This window comes from Artemia franciscana, chromosome 10 (assembly GCF_032884065.1).
Source record: "Artemia franciscana chromosome 10, ASM3288406v1, whole genome shotgun sequence".
NCBI classification, from domain to species: Eukaryota; Metazoa; Arthropoda; class Branchiopoda; order Anostraca; family Artemiidae; genus Artemia; species Artemia franciscana.
The window spans coordinates 18,190,721-18,210,068 of NC_088872.1; the positions used below are offsets into that span (position 1 = coordinate 18,190,721).

General features: G+C 36.1%; 2 protein-coding genes across 3 annotated transcripts in view; one reads left to right on the forward strand and one right to left on the reverse strand.

Moving 5' to 3' along the window:
* The window catches only part of LOC136031866 (insulin-like growth factor-binding protein complex acid labile subunit), a 55,820-nt gene extending 53,991 nt beyond the window's left edge, over positions 1-1,829 (reverse strand). The window contains exon 1 of the mRNA XM_065711799.1: positions 1,426-1,829. Within this exon, the coding sequence (XP_065567871.1) occupies positions 1,426-1,735 (310 nt within the window). The 5' untranslated portion in view covers positions 1,736-1,829. The remainder of the gene's footprint in view (positions 1-1,425) is intronic.
* Positions 1,830-1,873: 44 nt separating this feature from the next.
* Positions 1,874-19,348, forward strand: part of LOC136031865 (protein FAM13B-like) — an 82,996-nt gene continuing 65,521 nt past the window's right edge. Inside the window, exon 1 of one of the 2 annotated variants that reach the window (XM_065711797.1) lies at positions 1,874-2,094. The gene's annotated coding sequence lies outside the window, so the exon portion shown is untranslated. Of the gene's footprint in view, positions 2,095-7,018; positions 7,056-19,348 lie in introns of those variants that run through there. The other variant, XM_065711795.1, reaches the window with a different exon arrangement.

Consider the following 19,348-nt stretch of genomic DNA (forward strand, 5'->3'; position numbering starts at 1 on the left):
TAGTGATTAATTATTTAAAAATATAGAAGAGTGATATTTTACAATAATTATAATTTTACTGAGTGTTAATGTCACCAAGAGGAGAAAAGGTGAGTTTAAAAAAAGTGGAATTTAACTTAATTTAAGTAATAAGGAGTCAGACTCCATCTTAAGTTCAAATAAGTAAACAATAGTTGGAGTAAATATATCAAACCTGGTATGATGTTTAAATTTCCCTTGGTAATTGACTGGGGGAAATTCTGCACGGGAGAAATTTATGAAGAATTTTTTTTCGGAGAATTTGCCAGGGAAACTTCCCACTGGAAATTTTCCATGGGAAAATTTGCAGAGGGAAATTTTACGTAGTGGGGGAGGGTGATTTTTCAGGGAGTTATCTGCCTAGAACTGTAATAACGTTCTCTATTGGTCAATTAATCTATTTATGCACCGGATTTTATTCACTTTCAAATTTTTATAAAAATAAATGAATAAGGAGTCTATCTTATTATAAAGAAATAGGCTCTGAGCAATTTTTGTTATTCCCTTTTTTTCATTTGCTTATTAGTAAGATATAGATAAAAAAAAATACTTCTTTAATTTTCTTTTTAATAATAATTAAAGCAATTTATGTAGATTTAGTAATGTGGAAACGCCTTTAGTCTTTTCAGGAATTTGAGGGGTTAGTAAAATCACACCAAATTTATAGTGGTTTTTGATTTTTTTTTTTTTTTTAATTTGACATTTTATTTATGCTACTTTGAGCTTGTTTTCATTTTTAAATTGGCTCTTTACCTCTATGGCAACACTAATTCTTGAAAAGAGCCTGTCGTTTTGTGCGGCAAGGAGAAACAATTTCTTATTGAATTCTATAATAAAAGCAGCAGTGAAATTCGGAAAAGTGATTCCCTTCTCAAATCAGAGCAGGATTAGCCCCAACATTCTAAATATTTCTCATTCCCAGTATTTCGTTTCATCATCAACATCACTTTCATTAAGATACAGCATATGTGCCAATCTTGAATTCAGATGTAGACTCAGAGGCCAAAATTGGACCTTTACTCTCCTTAAACCTCGAAATTCCGTGTTTTTTAATTTATCATCCTACAGTTTTCCTTATTCATTTTAAAGCTTTTGTTTCAAGTGTCCTTGCCTTTCTACAGAATTCTTGATCCATCCATAAGAAATTCCCGAGAAAGTGCGTGTTTACTTTTAATATAATCCCGGTCCCCTCTTATTAATTTCCATACCCTAAAAAACACGGTCTGAAAAGCAGAAACATTTTGATTAATATGAGAAAAGGGGAAACAATTTTTAAATAAAATTGTCCATGAATGTAATTTACTACTACATACATTAACAAATTATCAATAAATATTTATTAATCTATTAATGAAAACAACCATCAATATAGTAATACGAACTTGTAAATGAAAAATAAAAGAGTACCTGGCTGCTCAATGCCCAGTAATCGTCTTTCCAGCAACTCGAAGCCCATTTGTAGTTTTTGAATATCTCCTTTCATTGTCCTCAAAAAACCTTGTACCTGATTTTTTGTTTGAGTCTCATTCCCCGACTTTTGCATTATTGCTGTGAAAAGCTCATCTCTCGATCTACCCAATGCATCACACGCTGTGATTTGACATTCTCCTGTTTCTTCGTCGACAAATGGCGCATATATTTTTCTTTTTGTCCCCCATGTTATAGCTGAAGAAAAGACGACAAGGTAAGGTAGAAGGTATAAAACTTTTAAATGCATCCTTACTTCGATCAAGACGTTTTTAGACTAGTCAATGTTCACTTTGGCTTCGTCAAATTCAGTCTGCAACCTTAATTTGATTAGCACCTCATAGTTGGCTTCTCTTAGGCTAAATCAAAAGCTCTACTTTAGTTTTTTAGTGTCACCCATTTTCTTAACAGATTAAGTGTACTATCAATGCTAGTTGGGCCAACTTAACAGGTTGTGGCAACCAGAAGATTTACATCTATCTTCTGGTGGTTGAACGTAGAATATCAGTGAACTGTTATGACCCACTTTAACTCAAACTTGTTTCATAGTAAAGAAGGAATACAATAAGAAATTGGAGGTGTTTTCGAAAAACTTTACTTTTTTTCCAGGTATGTCATCTGCATGCAGTTATCTGTTTCAGGGATACCATTTTAAGAAAATCCATCGAACTATTACTTAAAAGCCCTTAGTATGAGTAGATTACAAGTAGTTGACAGGCTGGCATCCTTAGGGAATTATCTCTTTCGTCACACCGCACACCCCTAACTCTATTTTAACACTCTAAAAGGACATATAGACCATAGACCTTGATTGTCTGAAATTTTCAGAATTCTTATAAATATCCGCTCTGTTTTTCTTGGAAATTGCCTTCTTCTTTTTTTTATTTGTAGAAGAATACTGAAGGTATTTATGTTGAAATTTACTTTGTTGAATATTGACGGCGTTCCTTGAATATTGTAAAAAAATGAGTGATTTTTCGTTATTAGATATTAATGGATCGGTTAGTCAAAATAAGATTAAAGTTGCAAACGCTATTGTCGTTGAGGGACTAGAGACGGAGGCATCACCAATGGCTCGTCCCAGAGATCCACAGCACCTCTTAGAGAGAAAAAATGATATCATTTAGTCTACCTAATCTCAACGAGCTAAGACGGAAACGTCTTGGTGTATAGTGGACTAAATCAAAGGCCATTAAATGCATCATGACTGTCAAAAGATGCAAATATGCAATATCTCAGGAGCAGCTAAGGGTATCAAGCTGTAATCTTTGAAGGAAAGTTTAAGGGGAAATTGAACTAAATCACAAGACATTATATGCGTCCAAGTGGTCAAAAGGGTGCATCTGCAAAATACCAGGAAATGCCGAGGGTATTTGGTTGAGACTTTTAGGGCCTGTTGAGGGAGATTTTCAACTTAATCAAAAGACTCCATGAGCATTCAAATTGTCAGAATGACGTATCTGCAATATTCTAGGAACGGCTAAGGGTCAGAATGGCTTCAGTTCTTTAGAAGCCATAAAATTTTATACATTTTCAATCAATGTTTTAATAATGTTCCCCGTTCCCGTCAATCCAAGATTTATGTTATCATTGCAACTATTATAGGAAAAAATAATGTTAGAAAATATTGTCCAAAATATAACCAGCAAGTCAAAATCATGGCTTTAAAAGAGAAAAACAGAAAAAAAACTTGACAAACATCCGTTTTGACAACCAACAGGAAACAAAATAACATAAAATCAACACAAATTGGCCAATTAAGTAAGAATTAAAATTAATTAACAAAACTTTGAAATAAAGCTTAGAACGAACATAAGAAAACTAGATCAAGAAAACCCAAAACGAATAAAAATCCCAATAAATATCAATCCAAACTTAAACCAAATAGAAACTAACAAATAGTAGACTACAAACCACCAACAGTAGAAGGCTAATGCTTCCTAAGCCTTCTAAAGACCAGAAAATCATTTGCACTTACTAAAAACTTAATACATTTTAAACGTTTGATGTGATAAATCGTTCATAAGCTCAAAATTGCATAGGCTTTCAGGAATGAGTCTACATTTATTAGTCCTTTTCAAATAATGTTCGGAAAATGCATTTTCCAGGTTGCAGTGGTAGCTAGCAATCCGGGCTGTAGTGGTAGCTAGTAACCTAGTGAGCGACGATCACGTCCCATAGTGAAAAATAAAAAAGCCCATAACTCCTTAAAATAAAGTCAGATAAAAAAAATTACACTATTAGAACCTCCTTGTCAGAAACTCCTATATAAGAAAGTTTAAGTCTCATAGCTTGAACAATAAAGAAAATATGTCGGCTTGAAAAACAAGAAAAGTGGCTCGAACTGCCACTGTTCGAGTGGCAGTCTTTTTTCATCGATATTCTGCATCGACGCCGTCTTTTTTTCATTTTTTTTTCTCCTCAGCTAGCTCGGCACTGGAAATTCATAGAGAATTGTTTCATGACTCATTTAAAAGGAAAATGACGTATTTAAAAACCTTCCATAATTTTAGTAATTTAGTAGATTTGGTAGTTCTTCACCTTGTGATATACGGAATTGAACCATTTTTATCAGTATAGTTGAAAGATCAAACAATTATGTCTTAAAGGTGGAATGACCCCCCACAGTCCGTGGGGAGAGGCCTGTATGTTATGAAATTCGCCCAATGTTTACGTATAGAATTTGTTGTTGGGAAGTATATAGACTTTCTTTGAGAGGAGGTTTGTGCTTTGGGTGGTTTTCTATAGGGAGAATCTTCCTTGGAGAGTGGAATTACTGGGAGGGGTGAATATTCCAGGGGAAAGACACTTTGGGGTAGATTTGACAGAACTACTACACGAAATTCTTTTTAATTGTCTTACGTTCTCTTTGTCAAATTTTTCATGTCGAGATGTTCCGGGAGAATTATGCGGTGTTTTTTTTTCACGTGTTTTGATTTCCGGAAAATAATTTCCATGAAAGGGGGTATTTCTGAAGTAATCGATAAACCGCTTAGAGAATAGATTCTTATTCAAATGAAAGAATCCTAAGGAGAATTTATCAGGCTGAATTGCCCGCGAGCAATTTTACAGGGAGGAGTATTTTCAGCGGTTATGGAACTGTCCGAGGGAATCTCACGGGGAGGGGAGAGGCGGTGCATTTTACGTTGGATAAAATTTGCATGGAGGATTTTTCCGTAAGGGGGAGGGGTATGTTTAATTGAGAGTGAGACCAATTTACCGGCATTATTTGAAAACCGAGCAGAAATTATTCCATAAACGAAGGGTTGCCCCCTCCTCAATACCTTGCTCTTTATGCTAAAGTTTTACTGTGTTTTCTAATTTCTTAAGAGCGTCTGCTGGAATACGGTGGCCTTTTAGTTAGAATAGAAAGATTTTTTTTAAGTGCTAACAGCTTTAGTGTAAGGAGCAAGGTATTAAGGAGGGGACAACCCTTCACATACGGAATAAATCTGCAAGGATTAATGTGCGAATTTTGCTTTAATTTTCCATATACGGTGAGCCAAATTTGAACCTTCATTAGTTGAAAAACCTTCAGAAATTAAATAAAAAAAAAATTTCGTTTAATTTCAGCCTTAAAATTGATGCTAAATTAACGATTCTAGTTACATGTTTGTTTGAAGTATGTAAGGGTTTGTGCCAAGGAGCTCAAATGCAATATAAAATATATATATAAAAAAAAAACTTTTTTGAACCAATATAAACTTAAAAACCCTATGCTCTTAGTTTAAGGGAACAATTTTACAAGAAATAAAAAAATAAGTTTAATTTCTGACATGGGGCTTCCTAAAGGTGGACCCTCAAAATATTATTTATTCCATTTGTCTTGAAACTTAGAAATCCAAATTCCATCTCTGGAAATATTAACTAAGACATACACTATGATCTAAAATTATTCCATTTACTGTTGATACAGTTCCTTTTCCTCAAGGTTCTCTTGTTAATTCTTAAAAATGAGAATAAGGCCATGCCCTTGTCACTTATCCCCCAATGGTGCAATTGATAAAGTCGTCTCTCTTATTCCCAAATTAATATAGATTAAATAAACTTCCCTGTGCAAGTACTCGATTTTAACTTAGCGTATAATATTGCTTCCTAGAATATTCTTATTCATACTTAAGAAAGTTGAAGTATACTAACGCTGGAAGTAGGATATCTAATGGTTTTGCCATGAGTACAACCATATCTGAAATCGTGCCCCTACCTAAAACAGACGGACGTGTCAATTTGATGTTGGCTTGAATAATCGAAATTTATGGGCCAAATATTCAATAAATATTATCATATTTGAGAACACGTGACTTTACAGGGATTAGTTGAGCTTGATTATGCTGAAAGTATCCAAATGCTAAGAATTACTCAGAGGCATATTCACGTTTTCAAACAGTTTTCCTCTTTAACGTAAGGTTTTTACAGAAGAAGAAGATAGGATGACTAGGATAACTCTACAGTTACATAAAATTTCAAGTGAGCTAGGTAATTCTCTAGTCACATTAACACCACAACGACTATACGAGTAAACATATCTCAAAGAATCATAGAATAAACAATTGCTCCCTTTGAGTACTGTAGTGGTCGACAAAGGCTCAGACACAGTTTTTTTATTGGGGGGCTAAGCACGTAAAATGATTTTCAAAGGGAGAGGGAATTAGGAAGCGAAAAATCGTAATTTATCACAATAAGCTTAAAATTACAAGGTATCGCGCAGTTTTACTCTTTTGAGAGGTTTCAAATCCCCAACAACCCAACCCCTGCTTACACTCGCTTATGAGCCAATAATCGTTAATTGCTCTTCCTGAGCCCTGTTAATCTACTGTACTTCTTTACTTTTGTTCTCAAGAAAACACCAGAAAAACTATAAAAAAACTAAAAAAAGAAAAAAAAACTAAAAAAAAGAAAAAACCTAAAAAAAGAAAAAAACACCAGAAAACCGTAAAAGAAAAGACAGAAAAACAAAAAAAAAGAAAATAACACAAGAAAAACTAAAAAAACACACAGAAAAACTAACAATTAAAAAAAAACTTTAAAAAAAAATTAGAAAAACTAAAAAAAACAAAAACTCAGGGTTCAGGGTTCAAGGTGTGGTACAGGCGAGGGGTTCAGGGGCACTTTAGAGGGGGGTTTAGGGGGACTAGCCGACACTCCACGTGTTACTGGGGCGAACACAAATGGCATAATAAACCTTAGAACTTGCACGGTTTTACAGTTGTATAGCACCGGTGTGTCATTTTAGCCAGTCTATCCTTCGTACTTTTTCTTCAGTTCCTGGGATATAAATGTGGATTTCTCCTATATCTTTTGCAGGGCTCTGGCAGGAGCAATGAAAGCTTTCAGCATAATCAAGGTCAACTAATCCCTGTAAAGTCACGTGTTCTCAAATATGATAATATTTATTGAATATTTGGCCCATAAATTTTGACTGTTCAAGCCAACAGCAAATTGACAAGTCCGTCTATTTGTAGATAGGGGCACGATTCCAGATATCGTTGTACTCATGACAAAACCATCAGAGATCCTAGTTCCAGCGTTAGTATACTTTAACTTTCTCAAGTATGAATAAGAATCTTTTAGTAAGTAATATTATATGCTAAGTTAAAATCGAGTACTAGCACAGGGAAGTTTATTTAATCTACATTAATTTGGGAATAAGAGAGACGACCTTATCAGTCATACCATCGGGGGACGGGTGACAAGAGTATGACCCTATTCTCATTTTTAACAATTGACAAGAGAATCTTGAGGAAATGGAACTTTTTCAACAGAAAATGAAATAATTTGAAATCATAGTGAATGTATTAGTCCCCCATTAGAGTTTTTTTTCGTTGACCTTCAGGACTCTGAATTCCCCGTACACCCTTACTTAAATTAATTTCTTAGATTTGACTAAGAATTACGGTTACTTTGGTAATTTTGGTTTTTTTAGATATCAATAGACTTTAATTCACTCTCTCATCAAACATCCTAAGCCTTTCTTGAACAGGGATGAGATGAGATTTAGTAAAATAAACTGAAGAAAGCACGACGCTTTATTATTTCCAAGAAATAGGTTGAAAGATCTTCCAAATTAGATGTTATTGCAAATAGTTAAATTAACCTAACTCCCCTGAATTCTCAAGAAACATTTTCAAGAAAAACTACCCCTTGGCCGGCACCAAAATTGATTTGGAATAGAGCGAACATTTGATCCAAATAAAGATGAATTTAAAAACATGTCTTACTAAACATTTCGTGGAAAAGAACTGCAAGCAAGGAGCCGCACGTGTAGAAATTTTTTGAAAACTTTACAATAAATGCATCAGTAGAACTTTCTTTTTTTTGGGGGGGGGGATTCTGAATATTTAAAATTCTTCAAAGTTAAAGATACTTACCAAAAGCTATGAACCTGAGAAAAGTTGACTAATTTCCCAAAGGGGGGGGAGAGGTAAACATCCCCAAACAAGGAAGCGATCAACAATGAGACTTCGTAGAAATTATACTTTCAAGGTCGGTGTATCAGGGGGGCTCTTTTACAAAGACTTATAGTCCCTTTATAAAAGAAAGCGATTTTATTAAGTTTTTTCGTGAAGTATGATCAAGAAATTGTTTTCATTTGATTTATTTCCAGGGGTAATTATATCGATCCAACAGTCTTAAACTTCTAGGAGAGAGATCACTGTAACGGTAATTCAAAGTTCTAGTGCCCTTCTCAAGAGATAAAAGAGATGGGACAAAGCAAAGTGGGGTTTCCTCCCATTTTGTGACATAAAACGATACTTTCAACCCGAAGAGAATCAAAATGCGATCGTGTGAAAATTATGATTTAGCCAACCACTTTCAAACTATTTAAAAGCTGTATGTTAAGCTTCCCAGTTTCAGAGATCATCGTGCATCACTTTTCGTTCTTAAAGATATACGCAATCCATACAAAATAAAGGGCTAATGGTGATATATATTTGTAAGGGTTCTTCACATTAATGTATCAGTGCGACGTTTTTTGCTCGCCTTCCGCTCGCGATTGCATTACATGGAAGTCTTCACATCTGTGTGAAAAGTTTTCATGCTGGACATGTTGTACATATTCCTTTTTTTGTGTCTTTCTTTCATTTCTATCAATCGTATATGCTTTCATTTTGTTAGCAATACAATTTTCATTTAAATGAATTTAAACTTCTTATGATGAGCTTTCAGTTTAATCAGGAATTGAATTATAAACTAGGTGAATAAAGAGACCATCTAACTTCGGTTGGGGGATTAGCAGAATGGAAGCATATATTTGGTGTTTCTAATAGCTCAGTGAAAATGAGTCAGCACTCATTTATCGTGCGAGAAATTTGCAGCTAAGACTAGATCAGAAGTAAAAAAAAAAAATTATGTGACTGGTCTTACCAGTAACAGGTGGATGCTTTGTTGCTAGTGTCACAGATTAACCCCTATTTACTCTTTGTTTAGGACTGGTTTTAATTGTAGTAATCAGAGAGTTAATATGCAACGATTAAGGTCGTTCTTACTCTAAGTTTTTCAATCTTTCTTTCGAAACGAATTTTATAAATAATCCAAATAGCACAAACTTGACAAGAAAAGAGCTTCGGGTCTGTTCTTGCGTAGTGTTCTGTTTTTCCTGTGCAAGCTCTGAGCTCTGCTGTCGCAAGTTTGACGCAGAACTTGCGTAGCTCGTCATGGAAGGTCAACGATTTAATGTTAATGGGGCTTTAAGCGTCATTTAACTGAGTGGATTCATTTGAGGCTTCATAAAATTATTAGCAGCAATACATAACTGCGCATCATCTACTAGGAAGAAGGTCAGCGTCTATGGAAGAAGGTCAGGTCTGTGAGTAGGTAGAGGGGGAAAGTACGAAGTCTCAAAAAGTGTATTTTGTGCTCAAATTTCTTATCTTTGAGTAAACTGTTAGATAGATATAGTAGTAGAGACAGGGAGGGTCACCCTCTAACCTCCCTTCATTCTTGGAATATGTTTGGACCTAATCTAAAATGTCGTTCCTATAGGGAAACAGCTCCCCTCATTTCGTAACAGTGTTTCAAGTATAACTTAAGAGATGGAAACAGAGTTTTCCGTAAAGAGGGGGAGAAGAAAGAGAGACATCCATAAAAAAGGATTTTCTCGAAGAACTCTCCTTCAAAACTGAAAAGGATCTCCCCTGGAAATATTTGAAGGGATGATTATAGTATATAACTTCGAAGACCACACTGTCTTTCCATGACAAAAGTAAAACAGTTCAAAATATGGATGAAACCTTTTTATTGACAGTGAATAGATATAAAATTATTTAACTGGATATTTCGAACACACATACAGTGTTCATCATCATCAGTAAAACTGCTGATGATGTTTGAGTTTTACTGCTGATGATGAACACTGTATATGTGTTCAAAATATCCAGTTAAATAATTTTATATCTATTCACTGTCAATAAAAAGGTTTCATCCCTATTTTGAACTGTTTTACTTTCGTGATGATTATAGTTTTTGAAACCTTGTTGTAATACTATTAAACTTGAATTTAAAAGTGAGAGCTGAATGAGATATTGGTTGCAGTAGAATCCTTCGCTTGGATTGTACGAAGCCGATGTATCTTCAAATTTACTGTATTCTTTCGCGTCAATGACAACGAAATTAGTTTTTCTGTTGATTAGAATCTGTTTCAAGATTAGAAGTTGTTTGTTTTTTTCCTGGCCAATCTACCAATTAGATAAAGCAGCCTTTGAGTAACTGGTTTTAGAGAAAAAGTCTTTGCGCAATAAGTCATATTCTGAAGTCCACGTCTGAAAATGAGCTAGCACTCATTTATCATGGGAAAAACTTGGAGCTAAGACTAGACCAGAAGTAAAACAAAATTAGTTAATTGTGTTGCGAGAGCAACATCTTGGTTTAGTCCCGGTTTTTTTTTCCTATGCCGCCGATGTTGACTTATTCCTGGAAACTGGTAAGTGTCTAACCTGTGCGGTTTTTACGGAAAGTGTGGACCTCAGGCAGGATTGATGAATATGGCATTACATTTTGGAAAGCTCCGCAGGACTCTTGCCTGGGGCCAAAAAGGATGGTTTTTGCTTGTCCACGAGCCAGAGCCTATGGTGTACGAAGTGAAGTGAAGTCAGAGAGGAGTATCTGAAGTTGTGCAGCCAAGCTTTTGTTTCATCAAACCATGTTTCTGCTTTCGAGTGGAAAGCTCCGTTCTAGCATGCAAGCAGGCAGGCACCACTTTCAAATTGAAGATGGACTAAAATTTATAAGTGTTAAATATATGCAGTAGTTACCCGGCCCCACAGCCACTATATCTTCTTTGAGTGATAAATAGAAAAAATTACAGAAGCAAAAAAGCGGCATTTTCCCGCGGGTCCAAAAGTGCTGCCGTGATTTTCGCTGGGCTTATCATTTGTTTTTTCGAACTTGGGATAGAGGTAGAGAAATGGTATCAGATGTACCTCTTAAACTTTAAAAGTTCTGTCATTGCTAAAGAAATTGGAGCTTATCCTTTGCTCCTTTCTAAGTGGTGACGTTAGAAAGTTGGCCTATGGCAAAAAATGAACTTTTGAACTAAGACAGATATAATTTTTTTTCGACGGCAATCGATAGCTCTTGATGAGCTGATCAAGTATATGTCATCTATTTTTTTATACAAAAATTCCTTCATGAGATATAATAGTTTGAAAGTTTCAAGGGATTGACAACTTCAGTAGTAGGGTACACACTGAAACCAAAAATAAGCAGATACCAATTGTGAGACATGTAGGGGACTTGTAAAGAAAGGTCAGCTGTTAGCTCATAATCATCTTCGGCAGTGAGGGGTTTGCAAATTTTGCTATTTAGTGCATCTATTATTTGTTTCCAGTGTATTTGATGATAAGACCGAGTTGGTTCCAGTGGTAAAACATGTAAGGGACTTGTTTATAGAGAGAAGTTTATTATTAATATTAAATAGAAGACAATACAAAATAAAATTCAAAATCGAATTACAATACCCATAATTCCCCTCGAAAGGCTCCATGGCCAGGGGTACAAGGGGGATAAGAAAAACGAAATTATTATACAAGCAATAAATTCAATAATGGCAATAACATAAAGCAGTTTACAGGCAATATATTTACAAGGGATACAATATAAGCAACAAATATAAGCAAATATAAACAATATAAGCAACAAAACATAGAGAACATAGCTGAGGCCTAGGAGCAAAGTGCAGAGAGGAAAACCACACACCACTAACAAAACACAGAGGCCCTCAACCCCTCAGAGGAAAAAAATTAATGTATTTGATTCTTTATTAAATGATCCTTAAGAATCCTTTTAAAAGTCCTAAACGAGTGGCATTTCTGCACTGAAGAAGGTAGTGAATTCCAGACCTGTTGACAAGCAATGTGGGGATTGAAATCTGATCAAATAGTAGGGGTAGGCGGATTGTGGATATTATTTGAAAAACGAAGGCTATATGGAGCTGAATCAGAAATAAACATAGGAGTTTTCCAAAGAGATTTTAGAAGATTGCCGTGAAGTTGATCAAAGACAAAAGAAGCACCAGAAATAATGTAAATAGACCGTAGACTTAAGAGCTGTGTTGTTGAAGAATGGTTGGTGTCCATAACCACTAACCGTGCTTTATTATACATGACGGAAAGTGACAGCAGCGTAGACGGAAAAGTAGACATATAGGGCAATAAGAAACATATGACTGGACAAGACAGAAAAAAAGAAGTTTCAGAATAGATCCAGGAAATGTGTATCTAAGTTTTCGAATGATACCCAAACTCCGTGAGACCTTAACCCTAATCATGGCTACATGGTTTCTCAATGAAAGATTCTCATCAAGCAGGATACCAAGAAACTGGACCACCCGATTCTCTGGTCTACACAAGGAGCCTTGTGACACCTGAGGGTGTATAAGCTGAGAGAAAGCTACACCAATTCGAGAAAAAATAAGAAAATGTGATTTACCAAAATTCAAGACCAAGTAATTGGCATTAAACCATGACATAACTCTCTCAAATAATGCCACAAGGTTAGACTTGATATCACATTCCGTCTTCCCAAGAGTGGTATCATCAGCAAAAGCAACAAGAAAATCTTCATTAGAAGAAGCATTGGAACACGACTGAGAATCCGGCTGACACAGCTTGCAACATGCCAGAGGCCTCGTGTTTTTTACAGCCGAAATCAGATCATTAACATAAATCAAAAATAAAATGGGACCAAGAACACATCCCTGCGGGACGCCATAATATACTTCAGAAGGGCTCCGGGAAAGTGGATCAATTGAAATAAGCCTACCAGAAAGATATGAATCAAACCAAGAATAACCGTTTGATCTTATACCAATATGTGATAGTTTCCAAAGAAGAATCCGACGAGTCAAGGAATCAAGAGCTTTACGAACATCCAAAAATAAAGCTCCCGGGGTATGACCAGAATCTATTGCCGAATGAATGAAATTCGATAAAGCTGCGCAAGCATGCTCCGTAGAGTGACTCGCTCGGGAATCCAAACTGGAAATCATGCAAAAAATCCTTTGCATCCAGAAAACTAAGAAGCTTGGATAGCATAGCCTTCTCAAACATTTTGTTGAAAACAGATAGGAGAGAAATTGGCCTATAATTAGCAGGACCACTCCTAGAACCACCTTTATAGAGTACTATAGCCTTAGCTCGCTTGAGAGATTCAGGAAAAATACCTTTCTCGAAAGACAGATTGACGAGCTTAGTCAGTGGTGACAGAATAGCAGGCAGAATGGCACGGATAACCCTTGTAGTAATTTTGTCTGGTCAGCGAGACGAGAATTAAGTAGACTTAGCTCAGTATCACCATAACGGAAAAATGGGAGATTAGATGGTGATGCTATACGCTGCGCTTGATCAGCACTCTTATATCGGGAAATAGCGGGAAAATGATTAGAAATATCACTAACCAGCACCAAATTATCTAAAACATCTAGTGACGAAAAAATATTATTGATAAGAGACGCTTGTGTTTCTGTAACTCGTGTTGGTATAAAAACTGAAGGTAGAGTTCCCGAAGAGAGCATCATTGACAAAAAATCAATAGTTGAAGCAGAATTTTGATCCAGCAGGTTGAGGTTAAAATCACCCATAAGGATTAGTTCACAGGGATGTTTTTGGACTGAGTCCAAAACTTCTTCCAGAATTTCCAATAACGAAGGAATAGATCCACTGGGGGACCTACAAACCAAATCCACAACTAAATACTTGCGCATTGACTTAATCTCAATAAATAGGGATTCAAAGATTCCTTCCTCATTTCTGCTCAAATCATTTCGGACATTATATGCAAGACGATCAGAAATATAAAGCGTAAGGCCACCTCTCACCATCTGTTTCCTATTCAGCCTCTCCATCCTATATCCTGGAGTATTTAGAAGGATATCCTTTTTTGAATCCAGGAAAGTTTCACATAATCCTATAACATAAGGAGTTCCATCACTAACGATCCGTTTCAGCTCATCAAAAGACGAGCAGAGTCCCTGAATGTTCAGATGAAACACAGAGAAAATATCATCTCGTTTAGAGGAGGCAGGACCATTTAATTGCGAAACATACTTACTTTTAAAAGCCGAAATTAGAATCATTATTCATCTTATTTCTATTTCCAATTGAATTATTAATAATATTTTCAATATCTAAAGGATTATTTTGTAAATCAAGTAAACGATCCCCCAAAGAGTTGATACCAGCCTGGCCACTACTCATGGTGGATGGCAGTTCCGCCCTTCGACCAAGCCCACCAGACCACAGGTATAAGAAAAAAATATAAGGAAAGAAGGGCAAAAAAAATAATTAAGGTATGGATAAATAATGATAATAAAATCAAGGTAAGAATAAATAAGAAAAAAACAGGGAAAGAGAAGAAAAAAGAAACAAGGAAAAACTAAGAACGTCTCCCCTATGCCTCTCCCATTGAAAAATAAAAGCATTAAAACTCACAGTAAATGGGTTTGTTCTAATACTATACTGTTGGTGCAAAAAAAACAAATAGCAATACAATAAAAGACACACTATTTGTTGTAGCAGAAGATACCACTATACAAGTCACTATTACTATTTTTATTGCATCGGACCAAACTAACTCAACAAATAATTCAAGCAATACTTTTTTTCTTATCAAAACACAAAAGGTGTCCGGGCTTCCACAAACTCACTGAACAAAAAAAAAAAAAATATTCAGTCATGTAATCCAGTCCATAGAATTGCCCCGGCCATTTCCTTACCTTCGCTGTCGTTGCGTTTGAATCAGGCTACTAATATCTGGTGGGATTTCATCAAACAAAAACATTTGCACTGGACCTTCCTTAAGGCGACGAATACATAGAGATGGTGGTATGGATCTCGCAATCCGAGTTTCAAAACCTGTTTTTTCACGAATACTGGTTCGGATAGCTAAAAGTTTTTTTTGAACTTCTCGAACAGACGGAGGAGAATCATCGGATAGAAAAACATTCTGATTGCCCATGATAGTTTTTCCACGTAGATTTCGAGTCTGTTTTAGAACTGCCACTTTCAGCTCCCTGTTCTCCATGATAACCTTTATCAGCCTTTTTTCAGGCTTAACATCAGCTATCGTGTATTTGGGTACCTCATGGATTCCAAGGCATGACGAAATTATACTATCGAAAATCGCCTTAGCGTTTACAGTATCAATCGCTGTCACGTTCCATACTAGAATATTTTTATCAGTTTCTTTACTTTCCAGCTTCATCATTGTATGCCTTAGGCTAGATAACTGCGATTTCAGTAAAGAATTTTCATCAACCAGCACAGAAATGTGGTTCTTCAAATCGTTGGTTTCTACCTCAAGGCTGATCACTTTAGGCTTAATACCTTCCACCTCCAATTTCGATTCCAATACAGATTCTTCGATCTTAGAAATCCTTTGATCTAATCCTTTAAAATTAACATTCAGCTCATTTAACGTAGTTGAATTTTCTTTAACAGTCTGTAAAACTAGACTCAAACTATCAGCTAGTGATTTCAATGAGATTCCTTCCATAGGACTGGATGTGAGAAAAAACTCGTCAGATTTTTCCTTCTTCCTCTTTCCTCCCATTATACAAAATAGTAATTGAACTCCAAGAAAAAATAGACTGTAGAAATATACTACCACATAAAACTCCTTTAATTACTCACTTTGCGTAATATTGGCATCTGAATCTATCAAAAAAAAAAAAAATTTCGACAGCAAATTAACCTTGCTGAACACTAAATGAACGATCCGACGCAAAGTAGGAGTATATACCTCGAATGCATTCTTGTTTTATCAAAACTTTGTGAGAGTAAATCCGGTTTAAGATTTTCACTGAATAAATGCTATATGTGAACTGAAAGAATGCTATATGTGAACTGTGAGTAATAATTGTAAGTAATAATTGTCTGTTAGGCTACAATCATCTTTAGTGAAGAGGAGTTTGTAACTGTTGCTAGTTGGTGTAGCCTACCCATACTCACTGTAACCTAGAATTAAGTGTTTACGCAACGGGTACAAACAATAACGTAAAACAACGAGGCAGTTTCGTAATAATTAATAGAGTGTCATCTATGATATTTTGATCCTGAAAAGTTACGGATAGCTTTATAATACCAACTAGATTATACAAGATATTGTTCCAAGTCTTGATCCGTCACGATGTCTACGATTGAAAAGGATAAAGTTCAACTGGCTGCAAAGTCAATTTACTCCCTTCTTTCGATATTCTTTTGTTATTGTTGTTTTTTTCAACGCTGAGGAATAGCCTTTGATCATGTGATTACTGATCGCGTTCTTCTTTGAACATAACGTTTTAAAAGCTTCGATAGGCTGACAACTTCAGCGTTTAACCGATAGCAAAGAAACAAAACCAAAGTGTTGCTCTTGCAACACTTTATTCGGCGAAGCCGGACAAAGGTTGCCGCAACACTTCACGTTGCTCAGGCAACGTAGGTCTAGTTTTGTTATTGATTTCACCATTAATAGGTAGATGCCTTGCTGCTAGTGTCATAATCCCTATATACTCTTTGTATAAGCCTAGTTTTTATGGCACTTTGTATCAAACCAAGTGACAAATAGCGATCGCAAATTCTGTCGGTCTGTCGGTTTGTCTGTCGGTCTGTCCCGGTTTTGCTACTTAGGCACTTCAAGGTAAGCTAGGATGATGAAATTCGGCAGGCATATCAGGGACCAGACCAGATTAAATTAAAAATAGTCGCTTTCCCGATTTGACCATCTGGGGAGGGGAGTGGGAGGCCGGTTAATTCGAAAAAAAAAGAAAAAAGAAGTATTTTTAACTTACGAACAAGTGATGGGATCTTAATGAAATCTAATGTTTGGAAGGATATCGTGTCTCAGAGCTCTTACTTTAAATTCCGACCAGATCTGGTGATACTGAAGGGAGTTGGAGGGGGGAGCCTAAAATCTTGGAAACCGCTTAGAGTGGAGAACTTGGTGGGAAAAATAAGCAAAAGTTCTAGATGCCGCTATTGACATAATTGGAACGGATATGCTCTGTTTGGGGGAGTTGGGGGAGGGTTAATTCTGAAAAATTAGAAAAAATGAGGTATTTTTAACTTACGAAGGAGTGATCGGATCTAACTGAAATTTGAAGTTTGAAAGGATATCGTGTCTCAGAGTTCTTTTTTAAAATCCCGACTGGATCGGTGACACTGGGGGGAATTGAGGGAGAAACCTAAAATCTTGGAAAACGCTTACAGTGGAGGGATCGGGATGAAACTTGGTGGGAAAAATAAGCAAAAGTCATAGATACGTGATTGATATATCCGGAACGGATCCGCTCTCTTTTGGGGAGTTGGGGGGGAGGCTTAATTCTGACAAATTAGAAAAATGAGTAATTTTTCACTTACGAAGGAGTGATCGGATCTTATGAAATTTCATAATTAGAAGGACCTCGAAATTCAGATCTCTTATTTTAAATCCCGACCGGATTCAGTGTCATTAGGGGGGGGGGGGGGACCGGATATATTGGAAAACGCTTAAGGCGGAGATATCAGGATGAAAGTTGGTGGAGAGAATAAGCACAAGTCCAAGATAGGTGACTGAAATTACCGGACCAGTTCCGCTTTCTTTGGTGGAGTTGGGGGGAAGGGAATAATTTTGAAAAATTAGAAATAATTAGTTTTTTTAACTTACGAACGGGTGATCAAACCTTATTGAAATTTGATATATAGAAGGATCTTGTGCTTTAAAACTCTCATTTTAAACCCCGATCATATCCGATGACATTGAAGGGAGTTGGAGGGGGAAACCGGAATTCTTGGAAAACGTGAAAATCGAGGTATCTTACGAATGGGTGATCGGATCTTAATGAAACTTGATTTATAGAAGAATCGTATGTCTAGATGCTTCATTTTCAATTCAAATCGGATCCGGCGATATAGAGGGTTGGAGGGGGAAACAGAAATCTTGGAGACCGGAAATCTTGGAAAAAGTTTAGAGTGGAGAGATCGGGATGAAACTTGATGGGAAGAATAAGCACAAGTTATAGATGCGAGATTGGCATAATTGGTGTGGATCCGTTCTCTTTGGAGGAGCTGGGGGTTGTTAATTTGGAAAAATTTGACAAATTGAGGTATTTTTAACTTAAGAACGAATTATCGGATCTTAATGAAATTTGATATTTAGAAAGAACTCATGTCTCAGACCTTTTATTTCATATCCCGACCGGATGTGTTGACATTGGGGGAGTTGGAGAGGGAAACCGGAAATCTTGGAAAACGCTTATAAATGTCGTAGATACGTGATTGGCGTAACCGGACTGGATCCGCTCTCTTTGGGGGAGTTAGGTGGTGGGGTTCAGCGCTTTGGCGACTTTGGTGCTTCTGCACGTGCTATGATGATGAAAATTGGTAGGCGTGTCAGGGAGCTGTATAAATTGACTTTATAAAGTTGTTTCCCACGATTCGACCGTCTGGGGGGCTGAAGGGAGAGCAAAAATTAGAAAAACTGAGGTATTTTTAACGTACGAGCGGGTGATCGGATCTTAATAAATTTTGATATTTAGAAGGACCTTGTGACTCAGAGCTCTTATTTTAAATCCCGACCGACATTATTTCCCTGATTTCCTGATTGCCTCTGATTTTCCTTTTAAAGCATTCTATTGATTCTTAGAATTTTGCTGGAGCTCATACCATATGAGCTCTTGGCTCTTGGCTCTTCCGACCTCGTCACAAGTGCCATATGAGCTCTTAGCTCTTGTTATTATAGTAATCAGAAAGTTATTATGCAACGGTTAATACTTCCAGAGCTTGGAATTTGGATTTCTAAGTTCCAAGACAAACGGAATAAACCCTATTTTCTGGATCCACTTGAACCCCATGTCACAAATTAAAGTTATTTTTTATTTCTTTTCAAAATGTTCCCTTAAGCTAAAAAAATACGGATTTTAAATTTGATTTGGTTCAAAAAAAAAAATTTTCATGTGCTTTTTGGCTCTATGGCGGGGAACTACTCTTATTTATAATTATTTTTTTGTTATTTTCTTATTATTTTTATTCCTATTCTGACCATGTTTCTATTCATTCTCTTTCTTATATTTCATATTACATTTGAGCTCCTTGGCACAAACGCTTACATACTTCAAATAAACATGTAACCAGAATCTTTACTTTAGCGTCATTTTGAAGGCTGAAATAAAAAAAATAAAAAAATTAACTGAACGTAAGGAGTGACATAAAAACTTAAAAGGAACAGAAATTATTCTGTATATGAAAGGGGCTGTCTCCTCCTCGACACTTGGCTCTTTGCGCTAAAATTGACTCTTTGTCACAACTCTATTTTTTAAAACAATAAAAACTATAGCGTAAAGAGCGAGGCATTAAGGAGGGGACAGTCCCTTTCATATACGGAATAATTTCTGTTTGTTTAATTTGTAATG